At 45.1% G+C, this 20,230-nt stretch overlaps 1 protein-coding gene across 2 annotated transcripts in view; it reads right to left on the bottom strand.

The window, feature by feature from the left end:
* rasgef1ba (RasGEF domain family, member 1Ba) overlaps window positions 1–20,230 on the bottom strand; it is a 115,955-nt gene that overhangs the window by 5,613 nt on the left and 90,112 nt on the right. For both annotated transcript variants that reach the window (XM_056375633.1, XM_056375634.1), the window contains 11 exons: window positions 17,322–17,504; window positions 17,017–17,139; window positions 16,757–16,894; window positions 10,420–10,635; window positions 9,882–9,956; window positions 8,707–8,802; window positions 8,270–8,372; window positions 6,167–6,246; window positions 4,466–4,561; window positions 984–1,079; window positions 276–399 (listed from right to left, as the gene is read on the bottom strand). In XM_056375633.1, coding sequence (XP_056231608.1) covers window positions 276–399; window positions 984–1,079; window positions 4,466–4,561; window positions 6,167–6,246; window positions 8,270–8,372; window positions 8,707–8,802; window positions 9,882–9,956; window positions 10,420–10,635; window positions 16,757–16,894; window positions 17,017–17,139; window positions 17,322–17,504 — 1,330 coding nt within the window. The remainder of the gene's footprint in view (window positions 1–275; window positions 400–983; window positions 1,080–4,465; window positions 4,562–6,166; window positions 6,247–8,269; window positions 8,373–8,706; window positions 8,803–9,881; window positions 9,957–10,419; window positions 10,636–16,756; window positions 16,895–17,016; window positions 17,140–17,321; window positions 17,505–20,230) is intronic.

The following is a 20,230-nucleotide window of genomic DNA, read 5'->3' as shown; positions in this document are numbered from 1 at the left end:
CTGTGAATAAGTTTAGTTTTAAAGATGTTGGTAAGCATGTAACTTTGGAGAGAGTCAGGCTAACTGTTTCCCCTGTCTTCCAAACTAAGTTTAGCTAATCGGCTGCTAGCTGTAGCTTCATAGTCAGCGTACAGAGATTAGACTTTGCCTTCTTGGCCAGAAACAGAATTTAAGATCAGTCTTCCAAAATGTCAAACTATTTCTTTAATAGGCATTAAGATTCTCCGTCATTCATTTATTCATTCATTCATTCATTCATTCATTTAGAAACTCACCGTCCTCAGTGAACACTGGAGCGGTCAGCAGGTACTGCAGGATCTTGCGATCCTTCTCAAACGGACACTCCACTTTCTTCCAGGTCATGAATTCACTCACTTGTTTGGCGAGTTCCCAGAATTTCTGAAATGAAAACAAAAACAAACAACAACAAAAAAAAGGTTAATACTACACAATATACTGTATGCATAGTTGACTATTACTTCTTTACCATCTGACTGATTGTTTGGAGCATGGGTATAATCTTTTAATACTACTGCCTTTGAGCAAGTTATATAACCGTGCATGGCTCCACTGCACTACACTGCGGTCTGAAGTGGTGATTTGTTCCTATGTAGAACATGGTCACAGAAAAAAGTTCAGCAGTTTCCCAGGATAAAATAAATGCTTAATATAGTGTGTGATTCAGTGGAGCTGTGAGCGAAGACCAGTGGAAATACTTATGAGACTCTGATCACTGGTCAGTGTGTTTGTTCCATGGAAACACAGCTGAACTCTACAAGCACAATTCTTACTTCTTCATTCTAAGCACTCTTTTGGGAAGTGGAAACAAATGGCACCGAATCCGTTGCCTTGTGTAGTAACTACAGTGACGTCCACTGACACGACAAGTCGGCTGTAGGTGGGGGTGAGGGTAGGGAGGAGAAAATCTGGTGTAAACGGTTGCCAGGGAAACTCCCTGTGGGTGATTTAAAAATTCAATTCACCTCAAAGTTGACGTGTCCGTTCTGCAGCCTGTTGGCACATCCCTCGTTGAGGAAGTAGATGTCTTTTATGAGCAGGCTGAAGAAAGGGATGACAATCTGCAAGACAAAAGAAAGAGAAAAGAGATTTAATTTCACTGAGAAGATGTGAGGAGGGGGGGATTTCCACATGATAGCTGGCGTGTGATCTCTGTAAACATCGATTCAAAAGGGAAAGAGATTACAATTGACAAAGGGGATTTATTACGAAACAGACCCAGTTCTTTTCTGATCAAGGACACATTTTCATTGAACGAAATCCACTAACTTTCCCTTCTGACCGGCTTGTTGCAGCGTGCAGAAACACAACCTTCATTACTAGAGAACTTTCCCAGGACAAATTCCTCCAGAAGTGAAACTGGAGTAAAAGAGGTTTTCCAGAGAAGAATTATTCCCCTGTAAAGTCCCTTTAAATAATTCATTGTCACCTTCATACAATGATGCAGGTCACTGCATGTTCAGCTTAGATACAGCAGGGTGGGGGATAGAGCAGGGTGGGGAAGAAGCACAGGACTCCATTCAAATAACGATAAATATGAAGTTGGTGACATTTTTCTTCTTCACTGGTATTGAGCCAGACATCAGGACTGGATCTGGTATTTACCAGTTGCTATGGCTGATAAATAAACACAAGACGTGACTCGTTTCTCAGCACACAGAGATGCTTCAGCCTGGCACAGTGACCTATTAGAGTAAACTCAGCCTTTTCAAAAAATGGAAATACCAAAAAGGGGAAGGCAGCAGCAGCAGCACACTGAGCTTCTAATATAAAGCATATTTGTGTTGCTCATTCTGATTGTGTCACAGTTTGTACTTGTATAAACCACCCACTCCCTTCTCCTTATGTTTTTACTTCTTCCCAAAAGATAGTTGCTTCGCCAAATCAATCAATCCAGTCGCCTTTTTTTCTTTAACTGCGTAAAGCTTGTGAAATTCTGCCTCCACAACATCCTCCAAAAAACAAACTGTTCTGGCTGCAGCTGACAGCAGCTAGTTAACTGGGCCTGAAAGAGGTCTGAACATAATGTACAGCAAGGGGTCTGCAGGGGCAGGATGTTGTTTACAAGGGCATGCATGTATGCATGATCTGAAGGCTGTTGTCATGTGTGCACACACACGTCTGTATGTTCATGTTAATGCTGTGAGGGAAGAGGAAGGAAAAAAATAAAAAAGAAACTGCCCAGCAGGAGCAGGGAGGAAGTTATTTTCACAGCTGGACACACAGGAGTACGACGGGCCTGGAGCCAGAGGGAGCAAACGTCTGGGTTTACTATAGTGGATGTGTTTATTAAAAGTTTTATTTAGGTGATTATTAATGTATTTATCAAAAGATGGTTCGTTTTAAGGGTTGACACGAGGTGAACAACAGAAAACTGTGATAATCTTTTGTTTTCACGCAAAATTCACCCATTCCAGCTTCTAGGTAAATAAACAAGCTGCTAACCAAACAAATAATAAAGAAAATAATCAGCAGATTAATCAATAACAGAATTAATCATTAGTTCTAACCCCTAATGTTTTCGCTGTCCTGTAAAACTTCAAGATTTTTTATTTTTATTAGTCCTGTTGCCTTGTTTTATTCTAATCATCATCTCGGTCTCTTACTGTTTTATGTTTCCTTCTGTAAAGCACTTGGTAATTACCAGTTTTGCGAAATACACACATAAAATAAAACCAATACAGGTCAGAAAAAAAGCTCTTCCTTCTTGAAATCTGTAATTTATCATCCAGGTTTGATTAAATCACGTATTAGGAGCAGATCTTTGTGGTATAACTGGACGTAAAGTGGAATATTTTGTGCATTATTCTTTGTAAAATGTCTTTACAAGCTGTTGCTGCACAGCCAAACAAAGTCTGCTTTAGATCAGCTGTTTGGCATCTTGTTAAAATGTCGAATCAACAGAGCAACAAACTTTCTGATCATTTTAATCTTTGATAGAAGTGAAGTTTTGGTTTTGCCTGGAGGAGACCTTAAACAGCAGCAGTATCCAACCCCCCCCCCCTAAAAGGAGAGGTCAGAAGAGCGAGAACATACCAAGACTTCTTGGGAACTTTCCGTTTCACGACCCCGACCCTTTGTCCGGGTGTGTTTGCATTTCTCAGCTCCCAAAAAAACATCCCCTCACAAACCTCAGGGAGCCAGATGCACATTGACAGAACACTCTGTCTCCGTTATTCAGCGTTATGATGACGTGAAGAGAGGCTAACCGCCGAGGCCTGGCAGCCCCACGAGCTCTGCGCTTGTTCAGACTCGGTCAGGGCGGGCAACTCAAGAGGCAGCGGCAGAGAACACTATGTGATCTGGCAGCCGGCCTGTGTTTTCTTTTTCCTTCACAGCTCGTTTGAGGAGGAGGAAACCGAGACCCTCCTCGTATTTTGACCCACTTATAACTCGACCCTGCGTGTCCCCTCTGAGCTCCGCCGTTATGCAACCTCTGTCCCACTTCCAAGTCCACTCGAGAGGCCGCTGATGGTGTAAACACGACGGGAACGCAGCGTCCAGACGATAACAAGACGCAACAAACGGCAGCGGCTTGTTTTTCTTGCTTTTCCTCAACATCAACCGCTTCCTCTGTGTTCGCCGTGGCAAGACCGCTGAGATAAAAGACGGCGCGATAACCATCTCAACTCTTTACATAACTGTAATAAGCTCAAAGTGTCTCTGTTGCAGAGGCGTTGCCGACACTTTGTTCAGGGACAGAGAGCTTATCCTGAAACTGGAAGGTCACGGCAGCTGTCAAGTGGTCTTAGCAACACACCCAATCCCCGTTATTCACTGTAAGTGGCTCCGGGTGAGACTTTCAGCCAAAAGTATGAAATGTAAACCAAAGTCTGGAGCGCAGACGTTCAGACTGGTGAGGTTTATATAAAAGTTGGCTGCTGGATGTGTCCTACAAAAGAAATGTTTGACTTTTCTAACTCATCCATCTGAAGCTTGACCTGATTTTTTTTTTTTGTTTGTTTCCTCCCCACTGAAGGTGTTTTTTTCCTCCAATTTCAAACCTTTATTTAACAAGCTGCACTTTAACTGTCAGCAGGTTCATTTAATTGTCACTCCTCAAGTTCTGTGCCCACCGCCGTGCGTTCAGGTGCAGCGACGGAAAAAGTGGAGAATATATTCAAAACTCAGGAAAGATCATCCTTTTATAAATATACACTTACACACGGACCAGCAGCTAAACCCGTGCATATGATCCATAATGCAGCTGCACGTCTGGTCTTCATCCACTTACTCATCGACCTACGCTGGCTTCCCACGGCCGCCCCAATCAAATTCAAGCCCACCTTCGAAACTCCAACATGTCTAACCAGTACGTTCTATGCGCTTCTTTACCTGATCTCCTTCCAGTTATTAAATAGATGTACACCAGGGTCTGGTCTAGATTAAAGCGTCTGCCACATGAGTAAACGTAAGTGCAAATCAATGCAAGTCATGGTCGCCTCACCTTCTCTCTGCTGCTGTTGGCTGTGATCGACCTCTGCGTGGCTCCTCTCAGCGCCGTTCTGTAGTTGTAGAAGTTGCTGGAAGGATCCATCTGGTGCTGCGAGGAGGAAATCAAACACAGTGTCAATTGTGAGGAGAGCCGCTGGGAGAGAGGAGAGAGAAGAGCATCTGACGGGCTGTGACGCTGTGACTCTGGTTTGCAAAGAAAGGAAAAGTGGTAGAGGGACGTTCTGAATGTTTGTGTTTCAAGCTAAATGTGGAGTCGGTAAAAAGATTAACCAATGGATGAGCCGACTGACAGAAAATTAAATTTGATAATATCCATTTAAGACGTCACCTTTCACGTCATGAAAGTGATCACTATTTGCATATTAAAATAAAATGCCTCCATGCTGCTCATGAACTGACGTGAACCCCCCCCTGTGGCACATCACTGTATATTAACTACCCTCAGTGTGGCGTTAGCCTGTCAGTGTCATGTGATGGTGGTTGAGACCATCAACTGTGTGAGCAGCAGAGAGAAAGTTCAGCAGTCACCTCAAATGAGGCTCACAGGGACAAAAGAGCAGGGTAGAAGGAAATCAACAAAAGAGGTGGAGAGGAGAAGGAGGAGGAGGATGAGGAGGAGGAGGAGGAGGTGTGTGACTGACAGAGAGAGGGTGAAAGATGAAGATTGAACTCCGGTGAGACGTGAAGGGAACCTAAAGAAGTGAGTCTTTGAAAGCTTTTCGATCCCGCAGAAAGGTCCCGGCCCGACGCGTCTCCACCTCAGATCTCCCTCTTTCAAAGGGCTGAGTGACGGCCCGCTGGGCTCACAGGGTGTGTGTTCCCTGCTCTATCTGGGGTTTTACTCAGGTACCGCGGGGGGGAGGGAGGGTGGGGAGGGAGGGGGTGCGTGTGATCTGAACCCCAGCCACACTGAAACATCTGGGGCTTCCTGGCTGCAGGACTCCCTCTCCCTCCACCTGCCTTCATTCCCTCCGGATGCGTCACTTCAACATGTTTGGTGTTAGATTCGTTCGTTTGTTGCCGTTTCTGATGGTGAGAACTCTCTATATCCCTATATCTGATGCACATTCAGTCTTAAGTTCAAGTTTTAATCTACTTTGTGTTGGGTTCAACACGTTTCTGAAGTTTTTCACACCTGATTGCACGATTTTGCATTTGTCTTACTGTGTCTTTGAATAAATTGAAACGTCAGTAAAACAAAAAGAAAGAGCTGAGACGATTTGTGAAATCATCACATTTAAAAACAAAGGATGTCGCAATCACAAAACACTGGGGAAAAGTTGACGTGTGTTTTCCTGTTAAGTTAAATGAAATGTTTTCAGATGTTTCAGTGTTTTTATGTTGCTCAGTTATGTCGCCATGGATGAGGGGGAGAAACACATCGATCTGTCTGAGTCACAGTAAATCTCTGCTCTCCCACTCAGAGCAACCGTGTTCATCTGCCTTTGCCTTTTGCACTTCAGCCAACACTTCAGTGGACGGGGGGGAAGAAGCTCCCCCACACGCCCACATCACAGTTAGTCATCAGTGTCGGACTCAAAAAAATCACAGAGCCGCACAAGTGTGTGGGCTCGCAGGAAAACACATTACGGATGATTAAAACTCAAGAGGAAATTATGTAAGAATGTTAAAAACACAGATTTGAAGTGGTTTTTTTATTGGCAGATCTTGAACCTTTTTCATGCAAACTTACTTCTAAGATGTCAAACTTGGCCGTCTTGACTTTACTCCAGGTTTTCTTCAGCCGCGACACAGGACTCATGTTCATCCCAGCTGTGAGACGGACACACACACAAAAAAAAGAAAAAGACAATGAGAGAGACATCACACATCCACGCAAACACCCAAACACCACCGCATTAACACATGGCATTTTCCCCGTTCAGCCAGACGGACGCACCCCCCCCCCCCCCCTCCACCCTTCCTCCCGTGGTAGTCATCCTTTAACAACACCCCCACCCCACCTCGCCTTTTCTTTCCCTCTACTGTTGTTTCTTCTGATGCAGCGAGGCAAAAGGCTGCAGGAACAATGGAGTTAACACACGCCTCGTTTCCCCTCCCAGCACTCTGCTTCCCATATGGTAATCCTCTGTGTGTGTGTGTGTGTGTGTGTGAGTGAGTGCTGCATGTTCAGGCAGCTATGGGGGGGGGGGGGGGGGGGGGGGGGTCACCGTCAGAGCAGAACAACAACACAAAACAACTCCAGAGTAAACAAAGGAGCTCAGAAGAAATATAAAACTGTAACCGTTAAGACCCTGAGATCACTTCACTCCCCACAAGATGTTTTTTTTCCCCATGACAATCAGGAGACGGAATGAATGAAACTCTGACGGCGGCGTCAACAACATGTGACGGTGTGAGTCAGAACGTGTCTTGCTTAGGAAGCAGCTCCATCACACTCACAAAGACACCAGTGTGTGTGTGTGTGTGTGTGTGTGTGTAAGGACAGGTGTTGGCTGTGTTAGTGGCTCTGTTGGGATACACACACACACACACACACACACTGCTCAGAACAGGAGTATGTGTGACTGTAAAGATTAGAGATCTGAGTCCTGGTGGATGTTAAACTCATATTTCGGAGGCCTGTTTCACCAAATTTCCAATTAGAGTTTGTTTCCTCTCACACATTTTATTTTTTACAAATTTCACCTATCACAATGGACGCCACACTTGTGACCCATGCAGGGGCATCCCAGAGCCCCCCTGTGCCCGTTGAGTGTTTCTAGACAAATATCTAAAAAAAAAAAAAAAAAAAAAAAGGCAATTAAGAAAATTTCCTTTTCATGATTTGTGTGAACTAACCCTTCAATCACATCACTAATAAACTGTGTGACCCGGGTGGTTCCCTGGAGACGAGGCTGGCGGAGAAGCTTTGCCTGTGGCGCTCTCTCTCTCTCTCACTCTCAGGGGAGAAAGACAGAGGACAGCTGGCACTCCCAATATCCTCCACTCTCCCGTACCCTCTCATCATCCTCATCCTCCCTCCTCCCTCGTGTGCTCACACCGTCCCCCGGTCAGTGCTGACCATCTGCCTGGATGGGGATGTTCTGCATCCTATTCCAGCTGCCCCCCCCTCACAACCCCTTCCTCCCCCCTCAGGCCTGCAAGAATGACCACAGCCCCTCTCCTCTAAACACTCGAGGTGACACGGGTCATTTATCAAACACACATGTGGCACATCTGGCGGCCACTGCGCAGTTCCACTTTTCTGTGAGATCTAAGGAAGTAGACTACCCATGATCCTCTGCAACATCCGTACAAGTGTATATATGTTAATGCAAATGCAAAGCAGTCAAACGTCAGCAGCAGAAAGCTTGGAGAAGCGTTTCTCCTCTCCTGACCATTTTTCTATCGGGACAATTATCCGCATGAGCTGCTGCTCCCGCCGAGCGTCACTGATATCATTAGGCTGGAGTAAATTGCGTAAGTTGGAAATGAACTGAGACGAAGTCATGAGAGGTTAGGGCCACTGCTACAGGGCAGGGGAGATTACATCGCTGCACGAAATTCCCACTGAACAACAAATTGCATTTACTACGCTGATCGGATTTACTGATGACTGTAAGAAACAGCCGTCTTCGCAGGAAATGTTGATGGGAGGGAACAAGTGCAGAGTCCAAACGACACTGATGAAGTACAAATCATTTCCTGGCTGTTGAATGTTGTCTTAAAACATTTGCTTATAACTCAGTGACTGGTGATGATACAGTGCAGTGAGAAGAACCACATCAGGGTTACCAGTGCTCCTCCTGTCCTGGCTTTATACGAAAAGAGAGTAAAATCAAACCAGACTCACAGATGATGGCCATGAGGGAGTTGAAGTTGCCGATGTTGAAGCATTCACGCGCCACGTCGATGAAGAACTCAATGACTCGAGCTCGGTGCTTCTTCTTCACAGGCTGTTAACAAAATGGAGAACATTAAAAAAAAAACTGCATTATGTCTGAGCGCAGGTTGTTTTTACTACAAACTGTGCAGTAATTATCAGGAAAGATGGCAAAAAGTATTAAAGTTTGCTTCTACTTTATATATTATATATCACTTTTCCCTGTTTTTATATCCCTGTAAACTCAATATCCTTCAGTTTTTTTTCTGCCTTGGACTTTGGACATTTTTCACCATTTTCTCTCATTCATAAACTAAACAACAACCGACAGATTTACACTGATGTAAAATAATCAGCAGCTGCAGCCCCGTCATCACTTTCCCTCCGTGAGCGAGCTCATTACTCACCATGCAGATTTCTGTAGCCACCAGATAACTGAGTCTGTTGAACCATTCAACATAAGCTTCCAGGTTGCTGGCCTTCTTGTGATCACTGAAGCAACTCTGCAAAAAAAAACAAAACAAGAACAGACTTTTAATTAACATTTAAGCTAATTGCAAAGCAGAAATTGTGCTGAAGTGGAAAAATAAATCATATATCAATAAAAGTTTTTGCTTCTTCTTTTTTTTTTCTTCCTTCTTTCAGTTGATGCATCACTGAGCATAAAAATAAACTCCTGGGTGAGCGGACCTGAGCAGCCAATCACACTCGACTTCACTCTCTTCTATAAGCACAATAGTGGCCAATGTTATTCACATTATGCATGCTGGTCCTTTGTGAGGACTCCTCTTGATCTAATTCCACACATTCCTTTGGCCTTACGCCATTTGCCCCCGTGTAGTGTTTCGCATTTTAACACGCACACGCACACACACACACACACACACACACACACACACACACACACACACACACACACACACACACACACACACACACTCACACACACACACACACGCACAGAGTTACTCCCGTCTTTTCCAAGTGGCTCGTTGGGGGTACGAGGCAGGCTCGTCCGAGGCACAAAGGCAGCCTTAACCCCCCCCCATCACCTGGCTTCCAAAAAAGGGGCTGTTGCCTAGCAGCCGAACGCCAGACAAGAGAACCCACTGCCAGACACACACACACCCCTTCCCAAAACAAACCCTTGGCAGCAGTGGTTGCTAGGAGATGGGGTGCATGCATGCCCGTCTAATCTCGACACCGGGATGGTTTGAGGAAATTGTCGGTGAGAGTGTGTATTTCTGAATATGTGTGTGTGTGTGTGTGTGTGTGTGTGTGTGTGTGTGTGTGTGTGTGTGTGAGAGGATATCTGGTCTGCTGCTACAGTCTGGAAATCACCTGCCCTCCCTTTGACCTGTGCGGCGGCCCAGTCTCGGTGTTGTGTAAACTGAACATCAGTCTGGAGGAGAAACTAGGCCGGACTCACGTCTAACCCACCCCAGACACAGACTTGCCAGAATCAGGTCCACACTCACACACACAAAGATTTCAGCCAAAAAAAAAAGGTTTGGAGTTGTGTAACCACTGTATATGTTTTCTTATCTGCTGATGTATTCTTAGAAAAGCATGCAGACGTTACCTTATCGTTGTCCAGAGGGTCTTTTTGGACAAAGGCCTGGACGAATTCTTCAGGTCCGATGTAACTGAGTCTCTCCTGAAAAGGCAAAAAAGGAAAAATAATTCAACAAATCCATCTGTGGTTTGCATGTCCTTAAAAACCAGGTCATTAAAACAGTTTGTTTTCTTCTCTGACCGGCTGACATGTAACGGATATACAGATGTGGTGAAACGCCACCGTTTCAAATCAATGCTGTGTCAGGACAGACGTGGGAGGGGCCGCGGCGTTCGCTTCACCTCGGCCGCCGCACTGATTTTTAATCCATCATACTTGTCAGCCGTCCAATCTCTCACATGTTCTCCTCTCAGGATCGATTGGGTCTTATTTTCTTTGTGCGAGTCATTGGCAGGATTTCTGATTGTTCTTTGGAGGATGAAATTTTCCGTCTTAATTTGCTTTGACGTGTCACAACAGATGATTGATGCGATGTAATGACTTAAACCGATTTTCAAGATGAGACGGACGAACTTTAACCTTCTGGGATTGAGAGAGTTCTCACCAGTTCTATGTGCGTGAGCTGCTGGGCGACGGTGAAGGGGTCGTTACAGATGGACAGCATGTCTCTCTGGATAGCTGCCTGGGGCTTCGCCTTGAGCGCTGTGAGTCGGTCGGCCGCTGTTGCGTTGATCTTGACAAGCGCCTCCTCATACTGGCTGAGCACCGTCAACCTCCTGATCAGGCCCTGGCTCATCTGGCCCACTGCCTTCCTGTAAACCTGAAGGGATGAACAGGAAAGGGAAGAAGAGGATTAGTTGGGGACCCAGCACAGTTCCTTGAGGAACACCTTGAGAACGGGTCAATAATATTTGGATATGGAACATTTAGGAACCCTTGAGTTGTTACCATGAGCTTAGGCTTTGTTTCCTGTTCTCCAGCTCTGTACTGGCTTGACACACGATTGCAACACTTGCCGTTAGAGACGGTTACATAACTTTTCAATTATGTTTGGTTATTAATAGCACAGGGAGGAGACACAAGAACAGATAACAAGAACAAGAGATCTCAGTCTGATGTAATTTTGATCAAATCTCCATTAGCATGCATGCAGCCACTTTTGTTTACCTCAGCTGTAGGCATTTTAGGTTAATCCCTCACCACTGTTCTGTGGCAGAGAGTAATAACAACCCCGGTGGAATTTACAACGCACACGTTGACAACATGTCAGCAGAACTGACTGTAAACTGATGCCAGCTCGCAGCCCCAAACCACAGAACGCCAGAGCTGCAAATGTGACGACTCCAGTGTTTGTTTTGCAGGAAAGCATCCTCCGGTCAAGCACCAAGAGGAGGGTTATTTACAATGTTACGCAAGTGTCTTCCTGCCGGGACTCATTAAGGCCCCTCAGCTCAACGGGGGCAGAGGAGACGGCCTCTCGGCTCCCCGGCCTCAGGGGTCGAGGGGTCGTCCTGTTTTGAACTTTCCCCTGACTCAAAACAGGCCATGATTAGCTGACTGTCCCCTCACTGACACAGTTAGGCACTGAAGTTGCATGAGAGGGCGTACAGAGGAGGACATGTGAGTTTGATTTAGTGTACATGAAGAAGACTGTGTTATTGTGAGTGTGGAGGATCCTGTTCATGGACTCTTTCCACACCACCGCTGTGATCTGCCCAAAAGAAATCAGTGACAAGGTTTCTTTTCTCACCACCACATCCCTCCTCCCTCATCTTTTCTGCCAACTCAGCCTCCAGAATCTGGATTCTACAAACAAGAGTCCGGTTCAAAAGGGTGAGAAGAAACACGGCGAGCTTTATAATGGACGTGGAGGCCCGGTGCCGAGACAGCAATCACACGTGTGATGAGCGGCGAGTTCTCGGTTCTTGGGGGAAAAAAAAATTAGCGGACTCTCATCGCTCAGCTGGAAGCAGCCAGGGCGGGACCTTTTCTGAAATTCACTTCCCAGCCCGGGCGTGACTGATGCATCTGTCTGCGGGGTGATGTGGCTGGATAGGCTCTGTGGATTTTGCAGTTTTGGCGAAGGATGATTTGCAGGACTCAAGGACAGAGAGAGGAAAATGAGGTTGTAGAGAGAATTGAGGTTTCATCTTGTAAAACAAGTTGAGAGGGACCAATAACCAGAGAGAAAATCATATATTCAGATGAAAAAGAAAAACTGGTGATCCTTTTAAAGGCTGCAACTAATTACATTTTTCATTCTTGATTAGTTTTTCCAATAAATCAATTAATGAAACGTCAGTTGTTCTGCTAAAAAGTCCTGAACCCAAAAATATTCAATTTTAAAAACAGAGAAACACTGAAATTTGACATATTTGAGACGCAAGAAACAACAAATGTTTGTATTTGGGACGGTGAAAGCATCACATCCATCCCTCAGATTGTGTGACAGACTTTACTATTAACGGTTTAATCCAAAAAAAGTAGAGGGATTAAAAGATGAAATACCTTCACTCAGGCACTGTACTATCAGTGTAAACACTGTACACACTCAGCTAATGCTTGACCACGCTGCTGCACAGTTGGACAACAGTGAGAACCGCCACCAGTGAAAATCGCTCCAGTTGCCACTTCAAAGTCAACCATCTGCCGTAGCTTCTGTCCCCACTACAAACAGAGGACAGGCCGGGGTTGGATAAATATAGCCACAGATCTTGGAGACAACAGCATGCCTGACATTTCCAAACAGAGGGAGCCACATTTGCTCCTCACAAACCATTGGCGTTACGAATGAAAAGGGGTCGGGTGGGGGGGCTAGCAGGGGCACGCTGTTCCCTAACGCCATCGACCCTGGCAGTGATCCTGAGGTGGCAGACGGCTGCTCAGTACAAGTCGCTATGACTGAGCGCGTGGTCTGTTCGTGCCATCGAATCACTAGAGGTGCTGTTTTTCTTGGCCAAGTGGCGTCATTTCCTGCGGAGCACCACCTGACCCACCAAAAGGCCGGACTGTTTTTAGCAGGTTAGACGAGCAGCACTAACGAACAGGTAGTAAGTTGCATTTTCATCTACAAGCACGTCCATATTGCCAAAGTCACGATGGGGACAAAAATAACCTCCCTACCACCTGATGATGATGCAACACATCAGGTCAAGTCTTCATGCAGACTGTTTATAGTCAAGTCTTTAGAGAGTCAACTCCCAAGTCCCAAGTCCTTGTTTTCATTAGCTAAGTCCCAGAAGAGTCCAAGTCTCTACTGTCAACTCTGGATCTCACTGATTTAAAGCTTAACAGAGGAATCTGCTTGAGTGCAATGAACATTTGGGCTTTACCTCACTGCAACAACAGCTTTTATAATATTTTCTGTTTTAAAAAGGTCCCATATAGTATGTGTTGTTTGATTATAAAGCAGGTCTAGGTTCTATATTAAGGCTCAGAGCCTACTCTCCTCTGATTGGCTCACAGACCTGTTGTTACTAGAGCTCAAGAGAGACGCCTGAGAGAGGAGATGTAAAACTACATTCAGATGGTTTTTGGTTCTTAAAATCACAAATATATCTTCTTATGGATCAACACAGGAGAAGAGGAAAATATGGAGTTGTTTCAAATTCTCGGTCTTTATTGTTCCAGTGCTCTCTTCTGTCATGAAGCACTCACACACAGTTAGGATATCAGCTCCACTTGGACCAACTGATGTGCAGATATTGGACTGTAAAACACACAGTGCAGGGGACACCTGTCACAAAGAGTCACTGTTTAATGCACCATTTGGATTAAAAAAACAGTAATGTGTGTCCAAACATCTGGCTTATATCAAGTGTACCGGGCATCCAAACTGGATATATAATGTGGGGTCTGTTAAATCAACCTAACTTATCATAATAAAGCAAAAAAAAAAACAAAAAAAACACAGTGGTGCAAAATAAAAACTGCACATTTTGAGGGATGGAAGGAACCGTGCACCACCAAATGAGGTCAGATCAAGATCACAGTGCTTGTTTTCTTCTCCGCTGTTGCTTCCCTATATATCCAACCACATCCATAATGACAGTGTTACTACGCAGATCAAGGTCCTGGAATGTTTTGAGTGTGGTCTGGACGCGACTTTGACCAGATGTTCAGGACATCTATTTTGGACTCGAACCCTTTTCTCAGAGTGCTGTGGTCGACGCTGTGAAGAATCAGCATCTGACTCTAAACTGCAGATTTTTGCTCCTGGTTTTTTGGGCATTTAGGCTTTTTTTTTTTCTTTCTTTTTGTTTGTTTTCAAAACAGGATTTGGAGAATGTGTGAGAAACATGAATACAAATCAGTTCTGATCTGATCAAACTCACTGATGTCAGTGACCTGTTTTCCTTAAAACCTCAACAGCTGAATTTGTTCTAAGAAACGCCCCTTGGCATTTGCACTACCCACAGCGTGGAATCATGTTTTACTATCACGGGTTATCATCTATGATAACATGAATAAACAATATTACAACTTCACTTCCTCAGCATTTGGCTTGTGGCAGTTTTTTTGAACCAGAGGCACCGCAGCCTCCATGAGAACCTTTCATTTATAAAAAAGGCCGTTCTTGGGTCACGCTGTGCTAATCATGAGCACACACCGCCGGTGGCTTACATGATATCGCGGCACATCCACGGGGCGTTTGAGTACTGTACGATGTTTCTTGATCACCACAGTACAAACATCAACATGTAACTGAAAGGGCTTTTTCTATTCATGCCATTTGTCAAACGCAGGGTCAAACAAGGCAGCCTTGCTTAGTTAACCTTTCCCCCCATTTATTAACAAACTTTCATGATCTTGAGGGAATCTCATGATATTTAGCGTTCGATGAGTCTGACAGCACAGGAGCTGCAGCAGTCACACAACAGGGCAGGTTATTAAAAAAAGAAGAAAAAAAAAGAATTTGAAAGCGAAAGTTAAAATGATTACACATTCTGCCTGTTAGGTAAACTTTCTGGTTCAACTGTCACCTATTGCAGTTTGCTCTTGCATTTGGATTTTCCACGCAAGGATCTGAAGCAACTTTCCGGGTGCAGTCATTTTCCCCCTCAAATAAGACGGTTAAATAATAATCAAATAGGAGACAAATTAAAGGATAAATGAATAATAAACTGCTGAAGATGCTTTCTAATGACTCCAATACAACTTCATTCGGAGTGATGATGTCACATTACTCATTTGTACATGTAAAAATTTTTTTTTATTTGGATGCACTTTAAAAATAATGCACGTCTTATCTTATTTTGTTGACTGTACAGAGCGTGACATCGCCTCATGGGCAAGTACCAGTACATCTTGTGCTAAATGCTTTTCTGTTTCCTCACTTTCAACCATGACAATATCTTGTTGATTTGATGCCAACTGCAGCCGATCTGCTTTAAAAAAAAAAAAAAAAAAAAAAGAAAGATCACAAGATGTTTGTTTGACCATCAGAACCTAACAACAGTGTCCATGTGAACGTGTGGTGGTGGTGGGGTGGGGGGTTGAGAGCAGATACTGGGAGCTGCAAATGTGTCATAGTGACATGCGAACGGATTGATTTCTAGATTTAATCAGGATCAATAGTCGTGCTTGTACTATTGATGAGTCATGTGAAAGCTACGATAAAACAGTGGGGGGCCGGGTCGTGTTTTTCTGGTGTTGAGCGGTGAAGGGTGGATGTCCTCCCATCAGGACAGATGGATGTTTGTGTCCTCCATCACTGTCTGGTCCTAACAAGCCCCTGCTGGCTTATCGTTAACACCGAACTCCACCCATCCCCCAAAATAAATACACCCACTTAACTTGGACATGCAACTCATTCCCAACAAAACACATGTGAAAACATTGGACATGCACGGATTCATGATGACTAACCAAATTATTTGTCTAGACTGAAGAAAACTGAAGTGGGGTGGTTACCGCTGGGAAAGAACAGTTGATATAAAAGGTCACGCTAACACGGTTGGAAGAAGAAAAGATAAAAGCTGGGGTTTGTTTCATTTGTTTTTTACCCCTTTAACTTTCCCTTTAATGTCTTTAACCACAAATACCAGGCTAAATGCTACATGCTACACAAAAATACCAAAGAGAATGTGCAGTTAAAGGGAATTGTTTGACATTTTCTTGGGAGAGTTAGCAGATAAAATGGATTAGCTTAGCTTAGCATATCCTGTGAGGCAGTGGCTCAACAGCTAGCAGCTAGCTGGCCTGGCATTTATCAAGATTCCTCACATTAAATTAACAAGTTAATATGTTAGCTTTAGCAGCGCTAATAGGCCGATTTTTTTTTCTCCTGCTATGCTAATCGCTATCGATATAAAGTTTCTTGTCTAAGCTGATTTTCAACATTTTTAGCTATTCTTTTGAAGAACACACAAGTATTTTCTAAGCTAAGTCACTATTAGCTCAGCTTATGTTAGCATTTCCTTTCACAGCATTGATAGCATGAGTCACCTCTTGTCAAAACAACTTTTCTATATCTAAATCTCAAACAGTGGAGGGTCTGAATGTGCACCAAAGATAACAGAGGGTGCAGGACAAAAACAGTCCTACCCCACTATAAAAGTCTACTGTCCAAACAGCGCACTAGAGGCTAATGACACGCTAAGCCAGCGACATTCAGCTCTGCAGCAGTGGAACAATCCGAAATGCTGCCTAGGAGGGAGCACCCCCAGAGATGACACAAAAAAGCCACCTAGAACTGTGAACAATAGGGCTTTTCTCTCAGCGCAGCCAGCCTCAAAACCAGCTTTGTTGCCAGAGACACCCACCTCCACCACCCTCCGCTGCTATCTGCAAAAATCTGCCTGTGCCTGTAGCTTTTGCTGCACGTGCATGTCTGGAAAAAACAACACTCCACCGTGTGTGATCACACCTAAACTAAACAGCAGACAGACACTTTCCTGTTAATTAACTACTTCAGGTATGAATAACTGCAGCGTACTGACCTCGTCTCCACTAGCCAGCCGGTGGGTCAGCTCCTTCAGGCTGCGCATCATCCTCTCGTCCCTGAAGTCATACGGAAAGGTTTCCGTCCACTCCGTTAGGAGCTGGAGGATCTTGGGAGCAATCTTCCTGACTCTCATCTACAAATGAAGGATAAACATAAGTAGGGAGAACCAAACGTAGGATGCGTGGCTGAGATGAGAGTCCTGTTGGATCCAATGACTGAATTTGAAATAGCTAAGAAGGGAATTTGTTGTGATACCTTGTCAGCCTGGGGATCGCTGAGCCGCTGCTGCTCCATGCACATCTGGCACACCTTGGACATGAGTTCATATGGGTGGATGAAGAGGCGAGAGCTGAGCAGGAAGGTGAAGATGTATGTCCTCTGTAGAGAGAAAAGACCGTAAGTTTAACTGTAAAGGCAAAAATGAAGATGAGAGTTTGAAAATAGGCTTTAAAACTCACAACTAAATATATGAATAACAACTTTTAATCCCTGATGTGTGGAATGAAAATGAGATGAAAGAAACTTCAACAAAAACGTTTAAAAACAAACCAAATACTCACATCTGGATAATAATCTACAGTTGGGACCAGGTGGTGAATGAGGGCCTCCAGGGACCCGGACACCAGGTTGTTGTCATGGTAATAGAGGCCGGGGTAGCCTTCCTCCTTGGTCTGGTACAGGTTCTTGTTGTAGCTGCCTGTGTTCAGCTGCCCCGTGAATGGCGGTGTCTGAGGCATGTTGTCCTACGAGAGAAAAAAGGACAAACACAGGAACAGTCAGTCAGGACGCCACGAACTTCTCCTCCGATAGATATTTCACCGCAGACGCTGATGCAGGATGTAGCCGAACAAATCCAAAATAGCTCCAAGACACAAACACAGACGGCAAAGGTTTGTTTGGGAAAATGGTTTGGATGCAGTCAACTCCCTTCCTCCTCTGGATCCCCCGCTGTCTATCTTAAGGTTTCAGAGTTTGGGTTTAGTTTAATTGGACGTGTAGGAGCTGAAATGAAAACTGTGGCTCAGTTTTATGAGTCATCTGCAAGGAAACAAGAATAGACGGCTTACAGACGCTTTGTTGAGCTTTACAGGAAGCTGAACCCTTTACCCATGGTAGCATTAGTGCTTTACGCCACACCGCCAACGCTTAGCTGTGCAGGTTAATGTGCATCATCCACAGTCCAGTAACTGCAGCCGCAGCAACCTTTAAGAGTTGGTTATGAATTCTCAGCAAACAAGACGAAGACGGATGAGGATTTAAGCTTTAGTGGGAAAGTTCATCCATTCAGACTCCGTCTCCTGACTCACAAAGAGCTGCGGTTATAAAGGGACTTCTGTGTTTGTGTTTCAACATAAAAGTGAAAGTACATCAACAACATGTAAGAGCTTGTGAGATACTCTGTTCCAAGCTGTTGCCCTGCAGGACATCATGACACTGAACGCCTGTTTCCTTCCACTGCTGCCGCGTGCATGCGTGTGTGTGTGTTTCAAAGAGGCAGAACAAATCACGATGCACGGTAGAACATGACGAGTGGAGGAGCACGCGTATGATCCTGTGCTGCGGTGCGGGCGAGCACTGATCAAAACGTTGCCATAGAAACTTGTATAACTAATCCCAGACTGACCCAGAGGTGCAAAAACAATCTCTGTCGGTAAATTCTCTGAGCAGATAACTGGTCCTCACAAACGTAGAACAACACCCGCACACACACACACACACACTTTCCTCTGCCAGTCCTCCTGACCTCTGAACCTGGCACTCTGGCTTTGTCCCCTGCCAGGCAGACTTATGGTTAGGGAAACACAAAGGGCCTTTTCACACCGGGGGGGTGAGGGTGGGGGTCAGTGCAGGTTGCAACAACCCCACCCCCTCCACACACACACACACACACACACACACACACACACACACACACACACACACACACACACACACACATCTCCACCTCCTTGACAATATGCTGATCCGTGGCTGCCTGCCGAGTCAGGAAGCCTTTAAGGCTGATGCAATGCAGCCAGGGACGGATACGGGGGATGCCAGGAGGTGTAAACTGCACCTGGCACCAACAGTTCAAATATATTTAGGGTTTCATTGTCCCGTGGGGGTGAGAAAGAAGACGTCAGCTGATCAGACCATGAGTGGAAATGTAGAGATATCATTTAGTCGGCCCCTTTAAAAGTCGCATTAAGGCTATGGTTACCTTTTGCAGCGTCAAAAGACTTGATATAGATACCAAAACAAATCCTGAGTATTCATAAGTTCACATAAAAGGCTCCGCCCACACGAGACAAAAACCACTTTCACACGGCTGCCGCGCCATAATGCACACATGCACACGCCGTCCATCGCTATTATTCAGCGAGACAACCATGGCCATTTCCATGAGAAAAGGGCGAGCGCGAGGAGTCAGAGCGCAGAGGCCCTGGCATCTGCTGCACCATGTGGCTTCCCCCGCACGGAGGCAGAGACAGGGAGATCACGAGTCTGATGGAGAAAGATAAAGGGGGGGGGGGGGGTACACTGATACAAGTCAACTGCATCTTTGTTTACTCCGCTGAGGGTTTTCAGATGAACTTTAAGAGCTCAGACTCATTTAACAGCATCCCAGTACAACCACAGATGTCTGCTGTGCGCTGAACACACCACCGAGGTTCAGATGAGCGGCGCACATCAACAGCAGCAGGTGATCGAGCGCCAAGAACGAGACTGCTTCACTTTCCCCAGCTGGGATCTAGAACCTCCCTGATCCCACGCTTTCTTTCCTGATCAGTAATCGGGAGGGGTGCGGTGGGGTCTGGTTGGGTGGGGGTGGATGATATAGTAATAACCGCCTCTTCATTTTCAGTCAACAGGTGGGTTCCAGCTCCTCCAGTATTAACTATCATCCAGATGTGACTTATCGACTTTAAATAAAGTTTCTGAGTATTTCCTGAGGTGGGGTATCAGAGTTATATTCGCCAGTTTACACACACACACCTGTAAGTGAAACTACTGAGCCTCAGATCGCACAGCACACACCGCTGACAGAGCTGCGTTTCTGTTGCAGCGAGCGGTGCTGAAGCTTCGGTATCATGACATCATCACTCTCCCTCTCTGATGTCTCTGAAAACAATGTGGAGGTGGGACTTTGAAGATAAAAGCTGCGTCTAATACATAAAAAAAAGTCTGTAGTCTCCTCTATCAGAGCAGCACTTCTGCCGAGCAGCCTGTGGAGGTCAGTGCCGAGTGTTTCACGTCTCATATAAAGTTGTTTTATTGATGCTTCTGATTTGTCCTTAGCCTATATTGAACTTTCTGCCTGCAAAATGAATATCTCAAATTCTTAAATATGAATGAGAGTTTTACTTGCAAAGATTAGGGGCCACTGTCGCTGTCAATCATGTTACATCCTACAGCCAAATGATTCAGTTATGTCCATCCCCATCTCTGCACTAAAGCCAACAGTGTGTGTCCTCCTCTTCCAGCTGCA

The sequence above is a fragment of the Seriola aureovittata genome, chromosome 5, assembly GCF_021018895.1.
Source record: "Seriola aureovittata isolate HTS-2021-v1 ecotype China chromosome 5, ASM2101889v1, whole genome shotgun sequence".
In the NCBI taxonomy this organism is placed as follows: domain Eukaryota; kingdom Metazoa; phylum Chordata; class Actinopteri; order Carangiformes; family Carangidae; genus Seriola; species Seriola aureovittata.
This window is presented reverse-complemented; position numbering and strand designations above follow the sequence as displayed.